The sequence below is a fragment of the Typha angustifolia genome, chromosome 12 (assembly GCF_048772165.1).
Source record: "Typha angustifolia cultivar Huaian chromosome 12, ASM4877216v1, whole genome shotgun sequence".
Taxonomy (NCBI): Eukaryota; Viridiplantae; Streptophyta; class Magnoliopsida; order Poales; family Typhaceae; genus Typha; species Typha angustifolia.
Window position 1 is genome coordinate 6,541,325 of NC_133250.1, and position 26,747 is coordinate 6,568,071.

The 26,747-nt window shown below is 33.7% G+C and overlaps 2 protein-coding genes across 5 annotated transcripts; one reads left to right on the forward strand and one right to left on the reverse strand.

Annotated features, from left to right (window-relative positions):
* Window positions 1-1,588: 1,588 nt before the first annotated feature.
* LOC140772123 (receptor homology region, transmembrane domain- and RING domain-containing protein 1-like) lies at window positions 1,589-10,903 on the forward strand. Of its 3 annotated transcripts, XR_012106248.1 has the most exons (6): window positions 1,589-1,778; window positions 1,925-2,162; window positions 6,376-6,612; window positions 8,445-8,849; window positions 10,030-10,783; window positions 10,872-10,903. XR_012106248.1 is itself a non-coding variant. In XM_073114032.1 (5 exons), exons 2-5 carry the CDS (start codon window positions 2,018-2,020, stop codon window positions 10,515-10,517), a joined length of 1,275 nt encoding a protein of 424 aa, XP_072970133.1. In that variant the 5' UTR covers window positions 1,589-1,778; window positions 1,925-2,017; the 3' UTR covers window positions 10,518-10,903. The 3 variants fall into 3 exon arrangements, 2 of the variants coding, with proteins under 2 accessions (XP_072970133.1, XP_072970134.1); XM_073114032.1 differs by having other exon boundaries at window positions 10,030-10,903; XM_073114033.1 differs by having other exon boundaries at window positions 1,591-1,778; window positions 6,376-6,600; window positions 10,030-10,903.
* Window positions 10,904-12,276: 1,373 nt separating this feature from the next.
* On the reverse strand, window positions 12,277-23,973 carry LOC140772502 (uncharacterized). 2 transcript variants are annotated; one of them, XR_012106302.1, is made up of 11 exons: window positions 23,546-23,973; window positions 23,330-23,450; window positions 22,856-22,955; window positions 21,443-21,586; window positions 19,176-19,234; window positions 16,742-16,809; window positions 16,606-16,657; window positions 14,524-14,730; window positions 13,996-14,388; window positions 13,786-13,889; window positions 12,690-12,829 (listed from the first exon to the last, which is right to left on the reverse strand). XR_012106302.1 is itself a non-coding variant. In XM_073114599.1 (10 exons), exons 1-10 carry the CDS (start codon window positions 23,578-23,580, stop codon window positions 12,614-12,616), a joined length of 1,605 nt encoding a protein of 534 aa, XP_072970700.1. In that variant the 5' UTR covers window positions 23,581-23,969; the 3' UTR covers window positions 12,277-12,613. The 2 variants fall into 2 exon arrangements, 1 of the variants encoding a protein (XP_072970700.1); XM_073114599.1 differs by having other exon boundaries at window positions 12,277-12,829; window positions 13,786-14,388; window positions 23,546-23,969.
* Window positions 23,974-26,747: the final 2,774 nt, after the last annotated feature.

Sequence of the window (26,747 nt, forward strand, 5' to 3'; positions counted from 1 at the left end):
TTCAGAAACTTCACTATAAACAATTCTATTAGTGTACCACCTCTATTTCGGCTATCCTCCTTCGTAATGTCCTACACCACCTATCAATAACAACAAAGTTTTTCCTACATAGTTTTGATAAATCATAGTGCAGTGATTTACAAATATTAAAACTATAAATTGTAAAAAATAAATAACTATAAAGACAGGATGTTAAATGTAAAGTTTAGATATTTGTAAACGGTCCCCTACATTTTTTTTAAAAAAATGCCTACAAAATATTTTGTCAGTGGTTGTCTTAATTATCAACAACTATATAGACGAGTTAAATTAACTATATATATATATATATATATATATATACGTTTATGCCCTTGATTTGCGACCAAATGCATGCCCGTACACTCATATGGCACGCGAGGTGCATGTGAAAAGATAAATGCAACTGTCATACAAAGATACACTTGTATTCAAGATAATCAGTCCGAGAGATAAATCATACTATCATTCAAATAAATATATTAGGATAAGAATATCTAAATCCACAATAAACATATTAGGCCACTACATAATTTGGTAGGACCTACACAGGCTACAACAAACTATCAAGATGGAACTAATATACGAATAAAATATAATCAAACTAGTATATACAAAAAAATACCATCTAATATAAAGGAATACAAATATATACAACATCATTACAACCTAATTTCTACATAAGCTAACTGCTCTAATATCTCTTTACAAATCTCAAATTACTATATGTGATATCTGGGGGTTAGAAAAGAAATAAAGAGAGTTAGGAGCTAAAAACTTAGTGAATAGACATTATTTCGAATCAGTGATATAATAAGCAATGAATAGACATTGTATTAAATTATTATAAATAAATAAAATATATCTTTTTACTCTACTAAAGGACATTAGATTTATTTTATCACGACTATATAGTTTAGATAATTGAATTAATACTCCTAAAAGTAAGGCTATCAAAATAATTAAGTTGGCTCGAGCTCGGCTCAAAAATGAGATAAGCCAAGCTTGATCACGAGCAATCTCAATCAAATAAGCTCGATAAGGCTCGAAATAATTATATATATATTCTAAAACCTAACTATATCGTATATTTTCTAAATACATATATATTTCTATTAGCTTATATTTTTAAATTATATTTTATTTTAAGTTTGATTCAAGCCTAAATCAAGCTTAATTTAATTCAAGTTTGATCAGGCTTGAATAGATTAAGTCTTGAAAAATTGCTTATTGATCGACTCATTTAGGCTCGAGCTTGGTTCGAGATTGAAATGACTAGCTCGAGCTCAAATATTTTATTATTAAATAAAAATGCCAAACTAATCGGCTGTCGTGTAAAAATATAAAATATTTATAAATTTAGTATTTTAATTAGAGCTACAGTGAAATATACCTCTCTAAATTAGTAAAAAAGAAAAAAATTTAGAACTGTGCTAGTTTAGTCAACAGTCTTGATTTCTGGCTCGACAATAAGAGGGCAGTACAACAAAAGAGTAAAGTATAACTGGTTATAAAGTCAAATGATAAGGTGTTATTTATAAATTTCTAATAAACACGTTTATATCGACAATCCAGGTTGCGGATAACTGGATATGCACGAATGCGAGGAGGAAATCGAGGTCAACTTGAAAACCACAGTTCAACCGCCTTTCTGAACGTGGTCTAGAACACTCTCTCTCTCGCTCGCCATTTCTCTCATGGAAGCCGACGTCTCGATCCTATTACCACGCAGTATTCTTCCATCGAATCAGATGTCTCAGGTAGGATAAATCTCCATAAAAGGCGGCCAAGATTCGAACTTTAAACTTAAGTCTTCTCCTCGCTGGATTTCATATACCCATTTGAATAGGCGTCGCCTTCTATGATCATGCTCCTTAATTTGTTTAATTGGTGCTTTGTATTGCAGGCTTGAAATGAGTGGTGACCTATAATTGTTTGGTAGCATTATAGTTGGTCTTGTAATTTGGAGTAAAGGAAGTGTTTTTGTGGGTTTTCGGAGATGGATTCGCTCAAATGTGGGTGTGGGAGTTGTGTCTTATTTGCGTATGCTGTTCTGTATCTGATGGTTGGACTGGGAGCTGCAAATGTGGTGCTGATAGGGAATAATGTGTCTTTATCATTTGACGACATGGAGGCTACCTTTGGTTAGCTTCTTACTTTTCCTAAATACAGTTTAGTTGGTTTTAAGTGGATATTGCAGTTATTTTGATCATGCTATATTGCTATGTTTCCTTAGCTTCGTGCAAGTTGTGGTAGGTTTTTCAAGATTCTGGTTTTATGAATTTGCGAAGTTAATGTACTCTTTAAGTATTAAGAATCAGAAAACATGCCGGTATCTCTTTGTTCCTTAGTTTCATTCAATTTATGTCGACTTGTTCAAGATTGGTGCTTTTGTAACTCAAAGTGTCCTAGTAAGATCCATTGACAACTGCTTGATAGATGGAATCCTGAAGCTTTGAGTAACATTATTGCAATTTACACCTTCAATAAACCTCCAGTTAGGAAAGAAGATATGACATGCTATGATGCTAATAGACAGATATATAAAATCAAATTAAAAAAAAAGTTGAATTCTTAGGTATACTATAATACAAAATAAATTTTTATAATATGAATGCTAAGGAGATGATCTACCACACTCTCATATGCTTATTATAAAGAAAATACAGAATATGAAGGAACAAATAAGCAATCTCAAATGCAAGTGATTTAATATGCAAAAACTACAAATTAGATAAAAAATCGCAAATCCAAATTCGAATCAAAATCATTACTACGGCCTTATAGTAGTTACTTTTCAATCTTCACTACTCAATTTGTAACAACTTTGTTTGTTAGACCCTGCGATATACCGCTTCTCAAGATTGGTTTCCTGATTTCAGTGGCCCTCAAGGTTGATTCTTCCTTCTTAGTGACTCTTCAAACGTAGTTCTTTCAGATCCAATGCAGATGCATGTCTGACACTCGTTGAATACTTGTTGGACATGTGTTTGAGACTTCTACAACGTTTCCTATATTTGAAAAATTATAGAATAAATTCGAACACTCTATGGACACTCTTGAGACACATTTTAGGCATCAGATTTATTATAGGCTATAAAAGTTTATAATGAAAATTAGCTATTGCAAGAATTTCTTACACATGTTTTTGAAATATAATGTAACAATCACAAGTTAGTACATCCAATAAAATTAAAATAAATGCAAATTATTTTAAAACCATAGATTAGCCTGTGCTATCCATTGTAGCTAAGTAATGATAATTAGTTATTTTTTCTCATAATATTGACTTGTATTGTCATGTATTAGTATTATCAGTTTTGACTTTGTGGTATTGTGTACATTTTGTTTCTCTCTGATAAATAATCTATGCATGCTTGTGTATTTATATTATTATAAGTTTAGAAAAGTATTTCTTTAAACATATCAATTATATATATAATGCTCTTATTTATTTATTTTTTCATGGTTTAAACGTATTGTATCCTATTTTTACAAAATGTCGTTTATGTGTGTTCATATACTGTCGTATTCGTGCCCATGCTTCTTAGATAAAAAAAGATGATAAATGACTATCTATGGTTAAGTTAAAACCTTCATAAATACCTCTTGTAGATAAGGTAGAATATTCCCTAAAAATTCTCTAAGAATTATGTAGATTTGAGAAAATCCGTATTGACATTTGATCGTGTCGAATTCATGTTCAAACGTGATGTCTTAAAAACTCAATTTCTAGATTTTCTTGCATTCATGTTCGAATATCCTTGAGAACTATTACAAAAAAGAATAGTCTTTATATTTTCGAAAGTTCTCATTGGTATTCAAACATACTGACTTGAGAAGATGACTTTTAAGTTGAAAAATTGCAATCTAGCCTTCATGCAACTTGTATATATGTCTTCTTTTTGTAAACCAACGACATAAACTAAAATCATTGATTGAAAAACAATCTTTCACTTTAATATTCTTTATCAAACATTTTGTAATTTGTGCATATATTGATACTTAAAATCTAAATATGTTACATCAATAAAATTTTGTTTTAAAACAAAATTTGCCAATTATTTGAATACAAATAAAATCTTACACAAATAATACTATGCATTAGTTTTGTTGATCCATTCTCACATGATATATAGTTTAATGATGACTCTACTCTTTGACATATGCTAAAGATAACACCAATTCCCTCCTTAGTGTTGTAGTCCTCAGATAGCGAGTGGAGAGATGTGGGTTGTGCACATTAGAATTTTAATTAAGTGTATGCCTTCTAAAATTCAGAAGATAGATGGAATAAATTCAAGAGTCAAGTTTCTCGAATTTTGTGAGGTAACCAACCATGACATTATTTCTTAAGCCATCTCGCATTTTTCCACTTACGCAATCACCTCTACTGGAGCATTCCTAAGAGCAAGTGTTTACCTCAGCTTTATGGTAATTTAACATCATACAACAAATATATTGCCAAATTTGTTTTTCTTGTTTTGATGTCGGCTTACTTCACTTATTTATTCTACCAATAAAACGATTATTTGCTTTTATACTTTGTGCAGATTTGTGTTCATAGGAGTGAATGTGCCGGTGCACATGCTTTGTGCACGGACGCATATGCTTGCAGGCATGTATACGGGTGTGCTTGTGACCTTGTGTGAGCATGCACACATATGTGTTTTTGTATATATTATACATATGCATGTTGATGCATGTGTCTATGTGCTTCCTTACATACTGCCTACTTTCAAAGATTTAGGAAGCTATATATGAAATTTGCCATGAAAAATAAAAACAACCAAGAAGAGAGTTTGCCTTGAAAACTATAAGTGTATTTTGGGCAATGGGCATGGATCCTAGTTTTACCTTATCCTGAGTGGGATCGGCTGTAGCTGATCCCGGCCTGAAACCATAGTTTATTGACTAGTTTCGGCAATATCGACCGATCTGCTCGAATGGGTATGGGGAAAGAGAGGGGGAAAGAGAGGGGGAAAAAAGGGAAAGAGAGAGAAAGAGAGGGAGGAAGAGAGAGGGAAAGAGAGAGAAAGAGAGGAAGAGTTTGTGGGTTGTGGCAGTAAGAGAGGGAAGAAAAAAAGAGGGGAAAGAGAAAGGGGAGAGAGAGACATGGGGAAAAAAAAAAACTATGCCGGAGAGGGAGAGAGGTGGTAGTCGGTGAGTAAGAGGGAGAGGATGAGGAAGAGAGTTTTTTTTACTAAGGGAGAGAGAGAGAGTTAGTGGGGGAGAGAGTTTGATATGAGAGAGTTAAGTGAAGAGAGAGTCAATGGCTAAGAGAGTTTGCTAAGAGTGAGAGTTAGTGGGAGAGAGTTTAATAAGAAAGAAGTAGTGGGAGAGAATGTAAATTTTTTTTTTATTTGTATGAGAGAGGGACAGAATGTGAAATGGTAAAAAAATGGGGAGACAAAGATTGAGAAAATCATATTTACTTTTTAGTTTTTATATTTTATATATGAATAATTTATATTTATTCTCTTATTGCTATTTTTTCTAAAAAATTTAGAATTTTTCTGTACTTTAAAAATTATTTTTGAAAAATAGGTCGATACGGATGGCTGATATAGCCAATCCTGATCCAGATTCCAATACTTGGAACCTTGATTTTGGGTGATGATTCATCTACCCTGTTAGTTGCAATTTATGACTCAGATCAATACTCTCATGTTTCTATGGAAAAGTCTTACTAAGGAGTAAGAAAAATAACCTTGGCATACTGGTTTTTATCATCTTGGAGGACCCACTAACTTTAAGAGCCACATAAAGTATAATCCTTTAGGATCAGATTTTAGTATGATCCTTACGAAGATTTAGTTGTAGCCTGTCCTCAATCCTCATATTTGAAATAGAAAATATAGACATGATATCTCATTCTCATTTGAACTCATGACGTGAAGGTATCTTCCTTGGTATTCTTATGGAATATGGATACAGAAAGTTACTTATTCTTCCAATTTATTTATGTGGATCTGTTTTCTGGAGTTCCACTAGTTAATGTAGAAAACATGTATTTGAACTCTGGACTCTCACTTCTTGGTTCCATGTAATGACTTGACTTTCTAAAACCTTTGTCAGATTGTGTTAGATAAGGATGAGAACAACTATGAAACCTTTCAGGATTGGTCGACATAACATGATATACATATGGCATTCTGGTTAAATTAGGGGAAGTGGGGAACTGAAATTAGTGCTGTTGCTGTCAGTACTGTCTTATTAGAATGCAATATTTGTTTTGGGATACCCAGAAGAAGTACTCTGAGGGATTAGGTTCAATAACAAATATATAAATTTCTGTATTTTTTTTATTTAAGACTATTGTGATCACATAATGTTGTTCTTGTTGTCTTTTTGTAGCTCCGGTAACAAAAGGATCTGGTATATGTGGTGTATTATATATTGCTGAGCCTATTGATGCATGCAGTCAATTGACAAATAAGGTTGTTGAAGGTCCACTTTCTCCTTTTGTGTTGATTATAAGAGGAGGATGCGCATTTGATGATAAAGTAAGAAGTGCACAAAATGCTGGATTTGGTGCTGCAATTGTGTATGATGATGAAGATAGTGGAGTTCTGGTTTCAAGTAATGTTCCTTGTCAGTGACACATCTTTAAATTCTAAAGCCTATCTGCTAGTCTGTTAGTTGGAATAGATATGTAGATGTATGCATGGTGCATTTGAATCTTTACATTCAATATATTAGAGGGTTAGGAGGTTTTAGTTTGTACTTCACAGAAAGTACTTTTATTATGTATTGTTCCTATAGAATTTGAAAGTTCTCAAGTATTTTCTGAAAAAAATCTTGTGTTTCACTTGTATATGGTCAGTCAATGAATTTGACAGTTTCTCTTTTGAGTTGGGTGCCGGATAGTTGCATCAGTTGTTTGTTTTGCACTAAATCTTTTGCTAACTGATCTACTTCATTTTACTACATTTAAGTTACCAAGTGCTGAATCATCCAGAGAATATTTGTAGTTACTATCTTTTGAGAAATATATTTGTCTTTTTTTCCTTCTAAATTGCAATCCATATTCAGGTAAAAGCCTATCAGAATACTGGTTGACATGAATATTTGCAACTGGCGGAGTAAGGGAAGAAGTTCATAAGGATGTTGCAATTTACTTCTTTTGTTTTGTAATGAAGATTTCTTCTTATATAGTGATTACAATTATTTGATGAAGAAAACGTCAAATGAAGTTTACACTTTGCAGAATAACGGGGCCATCCACTTAAATTGGATTTATCTGCTTATATTGATTTTTCTTATCTAACTTTCTTGAAATTAGTTCAGCTTGTTTGAGATCTCTGGCTATTCAAGGCCCCTCATTTTAGTGAACTAAAATCTGTGAATAAGTTTTGCATCAATTTTTGGTATGACAATGATATCATATTCAATTATTTAAATTTGAATATCTTAAAAGATGTTCTCTTGTAGACTACCTTGATAATTGATAATTATGTTGATTGCCCATATCAACCAAAATAATGTTGGAGTGAATAAAGAGATCAAATGTTTTGTTTGACTAAGGTTTATTCTTTGATTATGTCTATCTACTATTTTTATCAGTTATGTTGTACTGTACTACTGTTACACCGCTGCTAAAGTTGGCAGATAATATAGAGATCAGAGATTGCACAAACTGAGAGTGGAGAAGAAGGAAATGGGAAAAGAATATTTGGTCAGAAGTAGATCTATGATAAATTTAAAACGCATTGATAACAATGACAAAGCAGATCTGTTTAAACGGATAGCAGAAATCTTTGTTATTTCTCATATTTGCAGGTCTTCATTTGGTACATTGAATACAATACTGTTGTCGTTACTCGAAAGACAGTTGAAGAGATCTGTAGAAGGAAGCCTCCAAGTGGCATTTTTTGAGAAAAAGGCTGTTGTGACTTTGAGGTCCTAGGCAGTTTAGTGAATTACTGATGAAGAGGAACTAACATGAGCAACATAAAATCTCTACAGAAGCCTCCAAGTGACATTTTTCGAGAAAAAGGCTGTTGTGACTTTGAGGTCCTAGGCAGTTTAGTGAATTACTGATGAAGAGGAACTAACATGAGCAACATAAAATCTCTACAGAAGCCTTCAAGTGACATTTTTCGAGAACAGGCTGTTGTGACTCTGAGGTCCTGGGCAATTTAGTGAATTATTGATGGAGAGGAACTAACATGAGCAACATAAAATCTCATTCTGGTGCATGCTAATAATCAAATACAAGCATTTGAAGAATGAAAACACTTGTTTTGCTGTTACACTTAGCCATTGCACCTTGGTTGCATCACTTTAAATTTTGACTAATTATTATACCGTTCATTCCTATCTTAATTTGCATCATCATGTTGTTAATGTCCCTAAACTTTTAAATATAATTTCTAGATTTGGTTAATTCTATTTTGTTAACCTCATTGCTTTAAATGTTGCAGTGGCAGGAACTTCACACGGCATCTGCATACATGCTGTGTTCGTCTCCAGGGCCTCAGGCGAGGTACTAATGAAATATGCAGGTCGTTCGGATGTTGAGTTTTGGATTATACCAACATTGGAAAATTCAGCATGGTCAATCATGGCTATCTCCTTTATATCCTTACTCGTCATGTCTACTGTGTTGGCTACATGCTTTTTTGTACGCAGACACTGCATGAGAAGTGAACAGCCGAGAGTTTCCAACACCCGAGAGTTCCATGGGATGAGCAGTCAATTAGTGAAAGCAATGCCAAGTCTTGTATTTACATCAGTTTTGGAAGATAATTGTACCTCCAGAACATGTGCCATATGCCTAGAAGACTACAACATTGGGGAGAAGCTAAGGATACTGCCGTGCCATCACAGTATGTCTTCTGATCATGCCAGAGTTATCCTACATTTCTATTGCAAGTTTAATTATTTGATTATTTGATTGTTTTGATTTATTTCCTCTAATCTTGGGAAGTGAACCCTTCTGAAGTACCTTTAGTATTTGCTACTTATGAGATCTTAGTCAATCTTCATGTGTATTACAAATTTATAATACAACCTTACCTATAATCTATGTATCCCATGGTGTAATGATGCATCACAAGTGTTAAAACAACACATCTTTCATTGACTATGAGCTGATTCAGTTGGTGGACAAACATGTGCCAATCTCTCACTGTGTGCATTATGTTGTCTAATTTTGATTACCAGGAAGACACAAGGTTTGCAGTTTTATCTTAAAGTATGTAAAGTTTGATCTATTTTTTATGCATGGATAGTTGTGTTAGTTGGCATAACTTGATACATATCGTGCCAGTGATTATTGGCACCGAAATGGAAAGACTATCTGGATATTCTTTCATGGCTACTCATCAATGTGTGCCATTAGAATTGAGTATTCATCTTCCTTTTGAAAAAAAATCTAATTTGGGGTCCTTTTCATCCCTTCTATACCTTTTGCATTTTGTTTTTTGATCTTTATAAATTATAGAAATTAAGGAAATTGTTTTGGCTTTCCCCATGTTATTTTCCCTAACAAGGAGGATCCAAGAAAAAATAGGACAAATCATGAGATTAGAATCTAATTGCATATGTTACACTAATATGTAATATTGAAGGAATTTAATTTAGCCCTAAAACCTATTTTAAGGCTTTAGAAAGATTTAGAGATTATTTTTTAACATGTTAGACTATTCAGTGTATCAACAATATGCTAGCTCGGTCATAGCATGTGACAGTGGAATGCCTCAGTGCCATTGGCACAACAATCCTTGTTTTATGTATCTGAAGTTTTCAGCTGTAAACATAATGCAGATCTTACTGAGGACAGCTAACCAGTAAGGTTTACAGTTTACCTGGATGTAGTTCATTATAATCTGATACGATATATCTCTTCATTGACTAGTATTATGCAAGATACCTTGATCTTTTAAACTATTGCAGACTCAAGACTGTAACTGCTTCAAATAAGAGAATTCGTATCAGATTTCCTTTATATTCATTAATTTCTTTATTAATTACATCTTGCACTCTTAAATAACAACTATTCTGCAGAGTTCCATGCTATTTGTGTTGATCTGTGGCTCACTAGTTGGAGAACATTTTGCCCTGTTTGTAAGCAAGACGCAAGCACAGGCATAGCCAATCCTGCTGCCTCAGAATGTACCCCTTTGCTTTCTTCCGGTGTGTCTTCATCTTCCTCAAGGGCTTCCTTCCATTCGACATTAGCATCATCTCCGGCTATACAAATAATTCCTCAATCACAATCAGTTTCGCGAACTTATTCCACCTCTGGTACTCCTCGAGTTCCTAATCCACAGAGATCCTATAGTCGTTCACCGGTTATCAACATAATTAGAAGTTCTGCAGACCTTAGAAATGCATCATCTCATAGATCCCCTGCTTCTTATCTTGTATCCCCACATTCCCTGGCCGTTTCTTTATCTTCACCAAACAATTCAAGATATGCATCCCCATGTATGCCTGGTTCCAGCAATGCTTCCCCGAGCTACCTTGTTGGATCTTCTGGTTGTCAGTCATAGCTGTTGCAATGCAGTGAATCAGGAGCAAGTCAATCTGTTATAGCCTTGGTGCAGTCTCTGCCAAGATGTTGACCTTTTCAGCTCATCTTCTATCTACTGAGGATGTTCTTAAATTTTGAGCTCACCTTATTTCATTTTATGATTACCATCCCTGGTTCATGGCGTATGAGGCCTGGAGTATGAGCTGCACCATCATAAATGCAGAGAAGAGGAGTACGAGTTGGAAGTGTTGCAGGTGCGACTGTTGATTCATATGTACTATAATGGTATGGTAATTTCAGATCCTTTGTCATTATGTTTTTCTTACTGGTTTTCATTATACTTCTTAATGTATTTATTATGTGGTGTTAACAGAAATATTTCATGTGTTCATTGTGAGTACTCAACAACTCGTATTAAGCCGCACAAGTATACTATGCACAAATAGACAAATTATTGATCTATTAGTTCCTCAATATTATTATATTCCTTGTTGATGAGTTAAATACATCCATTGACTGACATCGGATATAAAGATGTAAGTGGAACTGAAACTAATCAAGACTTGAGTGTGTTTCTTGAGCCTGTAGGGATGAGATTACTGTATACTGTAAAAAAAAAATTAAAATCTTCTTTCTTTGGAGAATGTCAATTCCTTTATAATATCCATGAGGAGAAGCACTACATAAGGTTCTAGTTGATTACTGATGGCCCTTGAGAAGCAGGAGGTGGTGGTGAGCTAGGAAATCATGACTCTACCAATCCATGCCTGTTATGAATCATCAGATCTCCTCCTGCCAGAACAATTTTAATTCTTTTTTGAGTTTTCTTATGGCAGAATCAAATTATTGTGGTATATGAGTATATCTGAATTCTGAACTTGAAAGAGTGCAAATCATGTGGTGGAGAACATAACTTGCCTCCAGAAAATGCTGATGCTAGAAACATTTCAGAAATGGAGGAAACCATAAACACAATCAAGGCCGAGTTTTGCGACATTCCTCGTCTCCTGTAATATATTTCTCTTGAGTGATGAAATGAGTAAGTTTGAGGGAACTGGATTAATGGTTCTTGTAGATAAACTTTGTAGCTATAATTTACGCATACTGTTCTTTTTAAATTCAATCAACTTTTCTTGCTTAAATTTAATTCAGACTTGGCTTATTCTTCTTACCTTTTCTGCATTTTAATTTGAAGTGCAAGCAGAGCATTTGAGAGTTTTTGAACAAATTAGTCCTGTCTAGTTTATTTTTACTGAAATAGACTACTCCTCAAACTCATTACCAAATGTAGTCTAATTTATTGTAGCCCTAATAATATTTTATCTCTAAATGAAAACGCCAATCAGTTCAGTATTTTTGTCTAAGTCTAGTCTAAGAACGTTAGTCAGTTTAACGTTTTATATATATTGAAAGGTCTTTCAATAGTTAAAAAAAAAAACCTAACAAAAAAAAAAAGTGAACTGATTAGTGTTTTTAAAATACTAATTAATTTAACATTTTTGTTAAGACTATAATGAATTAGATTTTAGTAATAAGTTTAAAAGATAGTATATTTCGATAAAAATTAAATAAAAAAGAGGTATAGTGTATGTTGTCATGGTTTTGTTTGTATGTCATAGAATTAAATTATTGTTTGGTTGACTTTTTTGTCAAAATTTTACGTACGAAAGCTCATCCGAGCAAGAAAGGCATCCATGGGCAGACAAACAAGGGAATTGAAGTACACTAACCAAAGACCAGCAGAGCACGCAGAATAGGGAATACCGAAGATGGTTTGGTAAACCAATTCCCACCTTTTCCTATCCAAAATTTAACATCAAGTTTCAATTTAAGAATCTCAAATAAGTCTTACCATTCCCTCTGTTTGGACTTTTACATTACTTCAGAACTTTATTCCGATCCAAAAGAGGTTAATTCCGAAGAGTTGTTTACTATTTACAAACTATCCAAATTCTGTGGCTTGCGTAACTCTGAAAACTCCAAACAAAACTTGTATGTATGTCTGCTTAACAAGTACACTAAAGTAACAGAAGTAAAAGGCAGGCCAAGTGGTTGTTGCTTAACTTGATCGGCAACTCCCAGTTCCTCTTGGCGTCGATATCTAAGCTTTGATCTTTATGAAAAAAGCGGCCATTTTTTCTCACCCATGGCATACGATATTATATTTCTTTTGAGTGGCGCTATAAACTGAGCACCATGAAATGCAGCAGCTCTTAGGATATTGATTGGTCCTAGATCAACAGAGTAAGCCTTCTGAAAACCATCAAGTATTGCCATCATAGCAATATTGGCAACCTTCCGTTCTTTTTCGTACTTTTTCAGCAAAGAAAGCTGGCGAAAGGGAAAAGGAACATGTGAAACATCACATTAGTTGGTTTTTGTCATAGCAGAATAACAAATACTGTTCACCAGTATAAACACATACAACTCAAGATACATGAAGAATCAAATGTCAAAACTGTGAAATCTTCGTTCAGCAGAAAGAAAGTGGATTACAATGACGACTATTAAACCTAGAAAACGAAAACAAGGATGTTGTTGCCAAAAAATCAGAAGCATATAACCATAGCCTTATGTACTAAGAAACTGCAAATTATTCAAATATAATTCACATGCTTGAATTTGAGTCTCTGACTTATCATCCCCAAAGATATATACTGCTAAGTATGTGCCTACAAATTAATAACCCTAATTTTTCGCTAAAGAACTGAATTCAGAGTCTAGTAAAATAGGATTCAAGTCAAGTAAGTGTAAAACAAGTCAAGTAAGTGTAAACCAATTTGAATCCATTGGAGTTCTCATACTTGTAGATGTATGGTAAATTGGCCAATGATTAGAATCCAAAGACAGTGGATCTTGAATGCCCTACATTGTGCTGAAGAGTTGTTTATTAAGACCACTGTCTAATTTCTGATTCTAAAGGACTATAGGGAATGATGGTCACACTATGTTGAGGTTTGAAGTCTGAACATCGGCCATATGATAAATTTGGAAGGATCCTTACTAAATTGAACAGCAAGGAAATGTAGCTTCAGTTAAAAAAGATCCAAAAGAATGTCAAAGGCTACGTGCTAGCATCATCAATGTTTACTTGTTTAGCCCTTACCAACAAGATGAGTGACTCATAGTCAATGCTCCTCATTTGACTTAACAATCATAGAACACACTACAATGTGAAACAAGATTAAAAAGATAATGCATCTAACTATGATTAAATTATTTATTAATTTGGAATTAGGTTAATCAAGCAGATCTATTAGAAAGTAAGCTAGAAATTTCACATTTACCTCCCCAATGTCAGCACCAACAGAAACACCTTCTGCAATGGACTTTGCTAAACCATATGCATCACCAAATCCTAAATTGACACCTTGACCAGCTAAAGGATGTACTGCATGGGCTGCATCTCCAATTAGCACCACTCTTTTTGAAGCATAATCACTAGCATGCATCAATGACAACGGAAAAGCCATTCTTTCTGAGACCACATTAATTACCTTTGGTGGTACTTCAAAGCATTCTCTTGTAGAGAGTGCACCACGCCCAGTAACCGAGAATAATCTCTCCATGTAATTATCAAGAGAATTTGACTGAGGACGAGGACCATAACCATTATCCAATGCATGGTTCACTGCGTTTACAAAGTCATCCTCACTCATTGATTTATGCCGTGAAGAGTCCTCTGGGCTCATTGTCCATACAATATTGCTAAATTTGTCCCCTATAGGTAGAAGTGCAATAGGACCAGAAGGAAGAAACCTCTGCCATGCACAATGATTTTCTACAGTATGCTCTACTGTACATATAACTGCACTCTGAGAATAATTCCACCCACTAGTCCTGATACCTGCTATCTCCCTCACACGAGACTTAGCACCATCAGCTCCAACCTGAAATGAGAAACCAAATATTTAAACAAGTGCAGCTCACAAAAATTAACAAAGATCTTGTTGATGCTTGAATTCTCTGCTCAGTCTGCCAAGATCTAACATAGGAGAAATATTAGAGCTGGAATCATCATTTACCACTAGTTTTGCATAGAGGTGCTGTCCATCACTTAAGTCCAATTTCACTAAATTACTGTGATGTGTTTGATCCATAGTATCATGAGAAGATACTAAATTCTGCTTTTTGTCTGCTTGATCAGTAGCTACCCTTGCAGGCGGACTATCTGGTTGGAACTTCATGGAGGCCAATCTAGTAGGGTAGATCATTTTCTGAGAGCCTTCGTTCTGATTAGACAAAATTTTAAATGCATTAAAGCAGTCAACAAACCTAAAATGAACATATAATAGATAGACAAAAGAGGGAAGGGGTGAATTTGTCTAAACCAATATGTAAATAAGGCTGATACAGATAATATCAAAAACCAGCATGGCTATCATTTGTCTTGCAGCACTTTATAGGTATGAGACACATTGCAGATGAACAAATCATGGCCAAGTTCAGTATACACTAGTAGGCATATATGTACGTGTGTACAACCATGCCACAAAGTTTGATGATAAAAATATCAGATGCTACTCAAAGTCATAAAACTGTAAAAAGTTCCATCATGTCAGACCATGTCAAAATAGCAAACTGGAAAGCACATGAATGTTCTGATTTGAGGCCATTCACATCTGCAGACATCTACTTGTCCTTTCTTTTCTTCAAAAAGGTGTGACAGAAGCTTATACAATGCGCATATTGAGATTAGGCAGCAATACAAAGCATCAGTTTAAATAAAAAATGATTGGAGATACCTACTGTCTTCTATCATGTCATTTGCATCTTTTTCTTATAATAAAGCCTTGATGCTAGTTATATTCTTAAATTTACCAACATGATAATAAATTTTGTTCACAAGCCAATTTAGCTTATACTTCCAAACACCAGCATTAGGAAATCTTCATATAAGATCTCGTCTAACTTTACTGGAGAAGGTCCTTGAATGCAGGTCTAAGATGAACTTGTCCTATTATTGAATTGTAAATATCTTGGAGACACAAGCCTCCTAAAGGAATTGAGTAATGCAAAACTCAACTAAGCTTCTTATATTACTTATTGTTCTTTTCCTACTTATTGTTCTTTTGGTTTGTCTCCAAGCTGATTTGGAGGGTTGATTTGGTTCTATAATTAAGCTAACCTAATGGTAGGGCTAGATTATATATATCTATCAAATGGTAGAGTATGGCTTGGTATTTGTTTAGCAAATTGAGGGCTCTATATGAAAAGGGAGGGCTTTATTTCTCCAAATATGTATTCACAAATCCACACCACAAATAGGTGAACAACTAAGGTAGCATTGTTTATTGTCAAGTAAATGCATGAATATAGCAACAACGAAGAAGCAAATTATACAGAAAAAACCAATAGAGAAAGAAAGACAATTTCATGAAGTTTAATTATAGATATATAGGCAACATTCTGAGAGTGCTTTCTGTGGAGGCAAGTCTATGTCACAAAACACCAGTCATGTTTCCAGGAAATCAGAGATGATTGTCTGATGACGAAGAAGATTTCTAGACGACTAACCTCTTAATTCTTCCTCAGGATGATTCACCTAAACAGGCACAAGGTAATTTGTCTTTGAACAATATACTAGTCTTCGTCTGATGATGAAGATCTCTAGATGACTAACCTCTCACTCTTCTTAAAGATAAACACCAAAATAGGAACAAGTAAGCAATTTACTTGGGCTTGTGATATCGGATGCTTCTGATATTATATATATATATATATATATATATATATATATATATATATATATATATATATATATATATATATATACCATACAGGATAATGTATTGAGTATGAGATTCAATCAGATGCTTCTGAATTAGAATCAGATACTTCCTTGAAAGTTGAAATGTTTCCCTAGATTTCTTTAGTCGCATAAAGACAGCATATGATACCACCTTGATGATAGAAAGTAAGTAGAAACAACTCTAGCCTACTGTAGATTTGAAAGGGTCATGCCATCGACATAATAATGACAACCACGAACAATATGTCATACTCCAATGAGTAAGCTTATCTTTAGATAATCAAGTAAAGTAATTGAAAGTCAAGCAACTAGATCATCCTGTTGAAAAAGTAAAGTTGTATGATGGGTTGCAAACCTGCAAGCACAACAATAGAGAATTGCACAGCACTTTATTCTCCACTACGCATCTAACTCACAAACAACAAATTAGAAGGGTTAACAATCTAGAAGCCTTCAACGAAAACTATTAGAAATATGATATGCAAACATACCCGAGGAAGTCTTTACCCACATCTCTTGCATTATACCTTGTGTAACCCAAGCCGGTGTAATCCCATACCTGTCACCAATAAATGCATATACATGTAGTTATAGAATTTCTCAAAAAGGCATAAGCAATTTAGCTTTTTTGCCTACATAAACACAGGAAAAGCAACAGGATAAAGGAAGGCATTTAATTAGGAGAAGAAAGGACTAAACAGAGTAAATGGGAAAATTTTGCAACTCAACTGTCTTTGACAACTGGACCATTTCCAATATATAAACCATGTGGTGTGAATCACTCACTCCAAGATAAGCAATCTCATGTGAGGGATTCTTGTTCAAATATCAAAGATCATAGCAAAATAACAAACATGCAGGAGTATAGATCACATCCTGCTTGTTCATCTTAGGTCTCTGTACCAATGCATTAAACTTTCAGAGAAAAAATGCAATAGCAAGACAATCACAACTTGCCACATACGTGATCTTTTACCAACTTTCAGGTGTATTCAAAGCAATGGCAAGGACAAAATAGGTAGCCTATTTTCTGCCAATAGCTACAGTTAAGGTTGCAACTAGGTCTTCCTATTTTTGTTCTGCAAATCCCTAACCAATAACATTATTGAGTCATTTTCTAGCATGGATGGCCGTGTTGATAGACACGCTCCATGTCGACCAACACTTGTCGTGCCAATAATGGCACGGCACTTGGCATGGGGTGTGCCAATAGCACACCCCTGTGCTAAGCCATGCCAAGCCGTGCCGATTATTGTGCCATGTGGAGTACTTTATAATTTTTTTTTATTTTCATCAATCATTATCAAATCAACTGATTAATCGACTATTTAGAAAGTTTAGATAAAATTGATGATGATGAGATTAGAGATGATAACGATAATGATGATGAATAGTAATGATAATAATGACAAGACTCAGTTTGGTGGTAATGATAATGATATTGAGACATGCATTCCTATTACAGAACCTTCTCAGAAAAGTATTATTTTTATAGAGAATTTAAGTCTGTAGAAAACAGAATATTAAGAGAGGTGCATCCATAAGATGATATGAGTTCATCATCATTACCATCATATTAATTACACTTACCACAGCCACAACACCTTTAGTACATTTTATATCAACAATTTGCATATGCTTATAGTGTGTCTGTGTCTATGTATATATTCAATATCCATATCATATTATTATAAGAGAATTATAAAATTTTTATTTGTATGAAGACTATGTGAGATGGTACAACGAGCAATACTATCAATTAATAAGTTTTGAAATATATCAACATATTTAATGCAATATTTTTGTACTAACAAATGAAGTCTTTAATCCTCTTCGTAATTCTACAATCAACTAGACATTAGTTTTAATTACTAAATTGTTATCAATTAATATTATATGTTAAATTTTATTATAGAGTATTCAATTATCTTATGAAGTGTTCAATCATTAATATTAGTTTTAATAAATATATTTAATCATATTATGTGTTGAATAATATTTCTATTTAACTATTGCGTTATCTTTAATAAAATATGTCATTTACAAAAATAATCTAAAGATAAAGCACTATAATATAAGTTTTAATATATATATTTAAATCGACATACCGAAGATCCATAAACATCTTTAAATATCTCAAAAAATTTATTAAAAATATTATATATGCGTCCCGGTGGCATGTAAAGATGTGCCGCTGGCACATAGGGGATGTGCCACTGGCACGCAGGAGCGTGCTGATGCTTGCTAACCAGTACATGCTATGCCAATGGTGGCACGGCACAGCATATGCCACTAGCATAGCTATCATTGATTTCTAGAATGTAGCTTAATCCTCTTATTAAGAGGTTAGGTTAGGTCACTTCTATAAATTTTTAACCTAGCAAGTCGTTTGGATTGGTTATGGTGCATTCAACTTGGGAATAGTCAGGACAGGTATAACTCAACCCTAACAAATAACATGTAGCTTGCATAAGAAGGTGAATACAATGTCAAAGTTGATGTAGAAAAAAACAAAACATCTAAACAAGAAATTACAATGCCAAATATGAAGAAGTCAACCTAAGATTAAACACAAAATTAGGAATTATGACCAATTATATCTGGAAATATTCAACTCTACAGAAGGCCAGAATGGCATAGTGTGATTGAAAAATCTTTATGTGGCATGAGACGAGAATAAGAAAATAATAGCTGGTTTAGCATGTAAGCACCCATTGATCAAGGATGCCATTTTGCATAAAAGTAACAGTTGAAAACAAAAAGGTCACATAGTTATTACGGATTATGTCCTCCGACAACTGATGTCATAGCTTCAGAGTCTAGAAAAGAGCATAAAATTTACAGTTTACAATATCCAACTCTCTCAATGTTATGACAGAGGACATAACATAAAACAAACATATAAACTTATCACTCTATCAGCACCTGCATTTGGTCAAAGAAAGCATGTCTTTGTTGTTGAACGTGCTCCCAAGCACCGACCTCTGTGAATGACATAAAATGAGGATTACATTCACAGAAGTGTAAAGCAATTATATTAGGATACTCTACTAATATGAATAACTTTTGACAGGGAGAAAGGGTAGAACACTTGAATATTCTTTCTATATAAAGCATGTATCATCAACATAATTATTAAATGATATCCTTAGTGTGCAGCCAATTAACAAGGGAAATGAACTCAAATAATAGCAGAATCTATAGCAATGAGACAGGCTTGGAAAAATAATTTATGTCAACATGATAAATGTATATATCTACTTTTGATGCAAAAGCTTGATGAAAAACAATAACCAAAGATAACACATAAATAACATAACTACTGTAGACCCAAGACACATCAAGCACTCAACAGAGAAAAACATTATCATTTATCAATACTACAGTCAATAGAGCAATCAAAGGAAGGTCGAAATGAACAATAGCAAATAACATAATAAAGGAGAAAGTGTTGAACTAATTTGAAGGAATATGTTTTGAAATAACAAGGAGAATAGAACAGACTTAGAGAGAAAGTTGACTCACATGAAAGACCATTCATTGGCACATACATTTCTGCTGAGATGGAATTTCTCTAAGGGTGATCCACCAAGTGGCAGGTCCAAGAGACCATCTCCTGTCAGCAGTTCATCTTGAGGGAACAAGGGGGCAGCTTAGCCTATCTGACACTAATTGGCCACAATAATTCTATTTTATATGTATATATCTATCTATGTGTGTGCCTGTGTGTGTCTACAGCGTATATGTATAGATATGCATCTTAGATTTCAATTGTCCATTAATTATACTTAAGACTCTAATAGAAATGATCTCACACAGCAACCCCTAAAATCGCTGTACATGATTCAACCTATTAACACTTCAAAGATTCTATCAGTGTTTCTCCTACTATAATACTTAGATAACAGGTCTAAATTAATTATCCTTTTAAGAAATTTAATAGATATGAAGCAAAGAAATCAAAATTCTTTTAATCAAGTCCTTCATTTAATCATAAATGCTTTAGAAACATTCTTCAAGAAAAACTGGAAAGAAATAAATAGGAACATCAATACTGGCCTGTCACTCATCATCCAACCAATTTCTTTTTCTCATGGGCCATATTTTTCATTAATTTATCCTATATGAGATACTACCGGGGGGGGCATTCTGCTTATTCCAGCAATTACAATGTCATGTCCAACATTTATCTGGCACATGATCATCTACAGGAGACACACTAGCCTCCCTACGAAATTGTTTATAATCTACCGTCCAGTGTTTAAGATAGTTCCATATAAAGGGATGAATCAGAAATGTGGCTCCTGAAAAAGTTAGCTAGATATTGATTTTGACAGGAAGGGGTCATGTAAGAAATTGACGGAAACGTAGTTAATGGTCAACAGATTCATTATATGATATGGCAAAAAGGTTCGAATGTATAACATGTTATATGGTGGGCAATAGCATAAAATGAAAGTGTTTATATGCAAAGCTAAAGAAATATTAAAATGCAACTTAAAAAAATAAGAGTTTATTTCAATGTTCACAAAGATTTTAATCATAAGCATGTACATAGAACAAAAGTGAAAAAATCTTTACCAAGTAATTGTTATTTCTAGGGGAAAAAAGAAATTACCCCCTTATGGTTAGACCAAAATTAAGAGTGCCTACCTGAACTTTCATTTGTGCCACTTAACCCTCTTATTACTTCAACCTTGACAGACATTAATTTTAACATAAAAAGATCAAAATACCATTTGCATTTTACAACAACTAATTAAAAAAATATAATTTTTGTGAAAATTATGTTGTCTTATGATTATTTACGCTGAATCTTTCTCACTTTTACATTTTAGGTGTTCAAAAATATTCCAAAACAAGATAATATAAAGGTAAAATAGTCAAATGCTTAGCAATTTTAATAAATAATTATCTTTATGGTTAGTTTTAACAAAAAAACTAACGGTTTCACATAGATTAGAACTACAAGTGGTTTAAATGATACAAATGAAAATTCAGGAAGACACATTGGAAATTGCCCTAATTACAAGGGGGTAAAATGTATTTTTCTCTTATGTCTACTAGCATGAAAAACTGCCGAAGGATTAAATTAAAAACTTGTTGCTAACCAAAAATGCTATAATGATCATAAGTTCACCACATATCTTATATTCAGAAGGTATGATGCAAACTAATGGAGGTATCATTACCTTTGAAAAAGGAAATAGTTGCAGGAGTAACTGTACTGACCCTTGAATCAGGTTTATCATCTTTCTTCAAGTAATCTCTTGATTTTAAGGCAGGATTGTTATCAATAATAGCAACTCTTAATTGTTTTGTCAATGCCATACTTGCTGCAAGTTTCAAAGGAAAATATATAGTAGCTCAGCTCAATGTGAATGAAGGAGATTATTGAAGTAATCATTACACACTTCCAAACTTGAAAATACTTGAGTACAGATATCCATATTAAGACTTCAGTGGAACAAGTGCATCAAGGAAGAATAGTCAAGCAACTCTAGCATTTTTTCCCTCTTTTCTGTGTTTAATCCCTTCTTTCCTTCCTCTCTTCTTATTTTCATACCTACTTTCACTTTCTTGCATCATTTTAGCCCTAAATGGAACAGAATATCCCTTTCCCAAGTATTGACAATTTGACGTGTTCTCAATAGTGTTGGTTGTGGAATCCATAATGATTAGCTTAAGAACATTGTGAGATCAACTAAATGATACTGAATTTGATGCATAAATATTCCAACCATGATAATAACTACAGACAGATCCTTCATATATGCAAGTTGCACATTTTAAAATAGAAATGCACTTCATAACAAATCACAGTGAAACAAGGAATTTCTCATTACAGTATGGAGGGCAACAGCAATTTATCTTGTGGAAAGAATGCTCCACCCCAGGCACTATTTACTGTTTCAGTGAAGCCTTACTACCAAACAACTGCCCTGCCAAAATTTTGAAACTAATAGGAAGGCAGTGCCCCTATACAGACCCTTAGGAATTGACTTATCCCAGACCAAAATCCTTATTGGACATTCTTTTCTCCATAACTCTCACCATGTGTAATAAAGAGAAAAGACCAAATCAGCAATCAAACAGTGTATCAAATGATCTATGTTAAATGAAAACAGAAGCTGCTAGAAAATGCAGGTATAATTAGAGGCCCAAATTGTTAGAAAACACATTCAAGATCAGGAGCATTTGATTGTAGCTAGATGATTTTCTTGTCACAATTTAAAAACCTCCTATCTTGAGGATGCCAAGATGATCAAAATAATTAAACTTTCCTCCACACTGACCTTGTCTTTCATGAATTTAACAAGTGGAAATTGACTATGCTAGTTCTCAAAATCCTGTGGTAAAATAAGACTTCATATACCAGTTATATTCTAAGAAATCTTCATACCATTATCCATGGTATTCTCTTGCAAGGAAAAAGAACTACTTCTATTTCTATTAAAATTATAGATAAGAGGAATTATTCAGATGCCAACTTATATGCAGTTAAATAAAGTGAATGCATATAAGAAAAGGAAAGATGGCCAATAAGCAAGTAGAAGTTTCGGATCAGAAAAAACAAAAACAATTATAGGAACAATAAGACATACACAATGCGCATGCAAGAGCCAAGCCAACCATGCCTCCTCCAGCAATAGCAATGTCATAATGGGAAGGCTTAGTATTCATACCCACAGAATCTTCACAATCCTACATGTTCACACCTTCGTTAGATCCAAACATATTCCGAGTTTACAAATGGAACAGAATAAAACTGGAAGTACTAAAACCCATAGCAAACAGCGTCACAGGAGGATTTTTCATAATTATATAAAGACATGCGTGGTAAAATTACCAACTCCATGCTTAAAAACATATTAAAACAGAAAAAGAAAATAAAGTAAGAGGTGTGGCTTGTTAAACCTTGCTTTCATCTTCTATCATCTACAAAAGGAACAATTAATAGAAATGACTATGCTACTAAAGATTCCTATACAAGGTCAAAGCTATCCATTATAGAAAGCATTTCTCGTATCAAATTTAATGGTTCAAGTGACTTGTCCACAATTTAGAAGACACAATACCAGAACTTTTCCCAAATTATGGCCAGAATTAGCTCCTTCCCCAGCGGAATCCTTGCAGAAATTCCTACTGACTCTAACATTTGGGGAATAAATGGCCGCCACCGCATGCCTCACGATGCCTCTGATGCATTCAAACCAAAGGATGAGGCCGAGAAGAAGAATGTCAAGATTAAAGAGTTAAAGAAGAGCTGAACTGGGTTCAATCGAAAATCGTACCTTTTTACGATTAACGTCGACAAAGAGGTCGCCATATGCGCCAGAGGAAAGAGAGATTTGAGAGGCAACCAAGAGTGCGAAGGATTCTTATTTTAAGGGGTGTAAACGAGCCGAGCGTGAGGGAGCCGGCTCTAGCTCAGGATCGGCTAGAAATTAGTTTCGAGCCCTAGTTTGATGTTTAGTCTCGGCTCAGCTCAACTCGAGCCGAGCCAGACCGAGCCGGAGATTGATTAGAGGAGGAGGAGGCAGCAAATGCGGCAGCATCAACGGCCGCGGCGGGGACGGCGGCTTGTCGATGGAGGAGGAGGAGGCAGCGGCTTGCCGATGGAGGATGACGAGGCCGCCGGAGGAGCGGGTCGACGGAGGAGGAAGAGAAGATGATCGGTCACCACTCACCGAGAGGAAGAAAAACCAGTGGTTTTTTTTTTACTTGGACTTAAGGTGCCGAACACGAGAGACTGAACCAACAAAGCATTAAATTATTATTATTCTTTTTAGTAGTCACTCACTAATAAATACTAATATATAAAATTTAATAGTATTTCAAATTAATTTTAATTTTACTATTGATATAAATTAAATCTATTAATTTTATAACTTATCAATCTTATTTCTCCTCTCTCTTCTTCTCTTTTTATCAAGTATTCATATTTTATATTATAAAATAATAAGAACCTGCTTGTTTCGATCCGTATAATCCTAGACTAATTTAGAAACGTGACTTTTGAAGGAAATTTCGGAGGATCTAGTCGTTCGATCTTGCTGGGTTTTAGATATGTTATTGCCCTTAAAGAGAACTTTTCAACGAAGCTAAGATTACGGGGTTTGGATGACTAAATCTTGAGATATCGGTCAAATAGTGATTGATACTCAAATAAACCCTAGTTTGTTAGCCCTTCAATAACTAAAAGATGCTAGGAGATCTCTTTTGGTGTGAAGGAGAAGTTACTGTAGAAAAGGGGGATTAGGAGTTAGAGGAACCGACCAAGGACTTAAACAGTAAAAGATAGGAAGTGGAGCAAGGAGGAGGGAAATAAGGGCAACAATGCCATTCTAATAATAAGATAAACTCCAATTAGAATTTCTTCTATATATATATAGAGGCTCACCCTTAAGACCCAAACAACCAAATTAAACTCTAATAAACCAACAATTTTTTCGGCAGTGCATTGGAACGCATAAATACCGTTCTCTGTTGTTGCGAACGTGTATAGACGTTCAAACGGGCCCGTGGCCGTTTGAACAAGCAAATCCCGTTTTCTATTTTTGTGAACGCGTGTAGGCGTTCGCATGGCCTATTCAAACGCGATCCTTGGCGTTCGAACGCCTCCGGCAAAAATTCTTATTTTCTCAAGCAAAAATCAAACTAAATAAATAGGCTTATCCTAATAAATCCAATGTCACGAGTGGATCCAATTTGATTGAGTCATATCATAAAACATATTTAATCATATCTAATTGAGTCTCTCTTTCCTCTCTCTACAACATAGTAAATATACATTTAAACTCGCAACTGACTATTATAAGCCTCATATAACTAGTATATGTAATTAAGCTCGTTAATAACTATTATAATGTTACAGTCATAATTGTTGGATATTAACGTCTTTGAACTGTTAAGAGTATTTCAACTTGACTAGTTGCTTTAAAAAAGAAACTAAGAAATAACTTATTTGACTAAACAGTCTTTTCTCAATATTTTGCATCCCCTATTCCCCCTTCACTTATAAAATAATTTATAAGAATGAAATAAATATAAGCATTCTAATTTTTAATTCTAGAAGAGGAGGGCTAGTACTAGTATAAGCTATTATATGTTTAGTTCAATATTAGTATAAAGTGTAATAATTATATTTGATGTGATATAAAGTTGGTATTAAAATAAGGTAATTGTATTGACAATTAGTGATGTTTTAAACCCAATAACAAAAATATCCTTGACTATATATTAAAAATAATATTATCTTTTATTAAAACTGCGGACTTAAAAAGCTCTATATACCTACTATGAAAAAATAATTATGCATTGCGGGTAATGCAGGATTATAAGTCCACACTATAGAAATAATTTTGTACTCTTTATATAAAATAATCATGCACTAAATAAAGAGGCATTGTAGAGTTATAAGCCCGCACTAAAATAATAATGAATTAGAAGATATAAAGAGGAACTACGAGGTAATGTGGGATTATAAGCCTGCACTTTATATAAAATAATCATGCACTAAATAAAGAGGCATTGTAGGGTTATAAACCCATATTAAAATAATAATGCATTAGAGGATATAAAGAGGAACTACGAGGTAATACAGGGTTATAAGCCTGCACTTTATATAAAATAATCATACACTAGAATAAATGAATAGACACTGCAGATTAGCGGTATAATATGGGGTTATAAACCCACACTGCGATGTAATGCGAGATTATAAGCCCGCACAGCGGAAAAAGTGTGTGGGCTTAATATTTTTTATTTTTATTTTTGTAGAATTTACTAGTTAAAAAAAATTCTCAACTATAGGTGAGATGTCTAAAATTTTAAAAAAAAATAGATGAGAGAGAAAAAAATAAAATGATCGCTATTTAATTAAAGAGATAGTGGAGAGAGAGAATCTCAACTATAGGTGAGATGATTTATAATTAAATATTATCTAATTTAGGAGCAAAATAGTAATTATGGATTATTATTATATTATTTTTTAAAAATTGTATGGAATAAGATGAGATAGAATATTAAATTACTATACTAGAATATAAGATATTATTTAGTTACTATACCGGAATAAGAAGACTTATTTTATTTTAGAATAAACTTATTTTTATTCTAGGAGTGAACGGGGCTACAAGTACACAAAGGACTCTTTAAATAGAGATGGTTATGTGCACAATCCTATTATATAAAAGGATATGGACGTTACACCACATGCATCACTGCTAGTACTATTCTCCCATTCTTATTATCAAGGAGTTACACATAATCTAAAAGTAAGATAAATATGGAACGCAAAGTGGGCCTCGTGATAGTTAGTGGTCAAACAAGTCGTGTATGTATGCACTTATCATATAAACATAAGCCAGTAAATATTTAATTAAGCTCGTAAATAATTATTATAAATATTATATAAGTTAATAAATATGTATTTAAGCTCACAATATTATAATATTGATCATAGTATTATAATAATATAATATATTATTATTA

Coding starts and splice junctions, on each gene's coding strand:
- LOC140772123 (XM_073114032.1), top strand. CDS start 2,018: ATGGATTCGCTCAAATGTGGGTGTGGGAGTTGTGTCTTATTTGCGTAT. Junction 2,163..6,375: donor CGACATGGAGGCTACCTTTG/GTTAGCTTCTTA, acceptor GTCTTTTTGTAG/CTCCGGTAACAAAAGGATCT. Junction 8,850..10,029: donor GATACTGCCGTGCCATCACA/GTATGTCTTCTG, acceptor ACTATTCTGCAG/AGTTCCATGCTATTTGTGTT.
- LOC140772502 (XM_073114599.1), bottom strand. CDS start 23,580: ATGGCGACCTCTTTGTCGACGTTAATCGTAAAAAG. Junction 21,587..22,855: donor GGCTCTTGCATGCGCATTGT/GTATGTCTTATT, acceptor TGAAACTTGCAG/CAAGTATGGCATTGACAAAA. Junction 19,235..21,442: donor AACTATTTCCTTTTTCAAAG/GTAATGATACCT, acceptor TGTCATTCACAG/AGGTCGGTGCTTGGGAGCAC.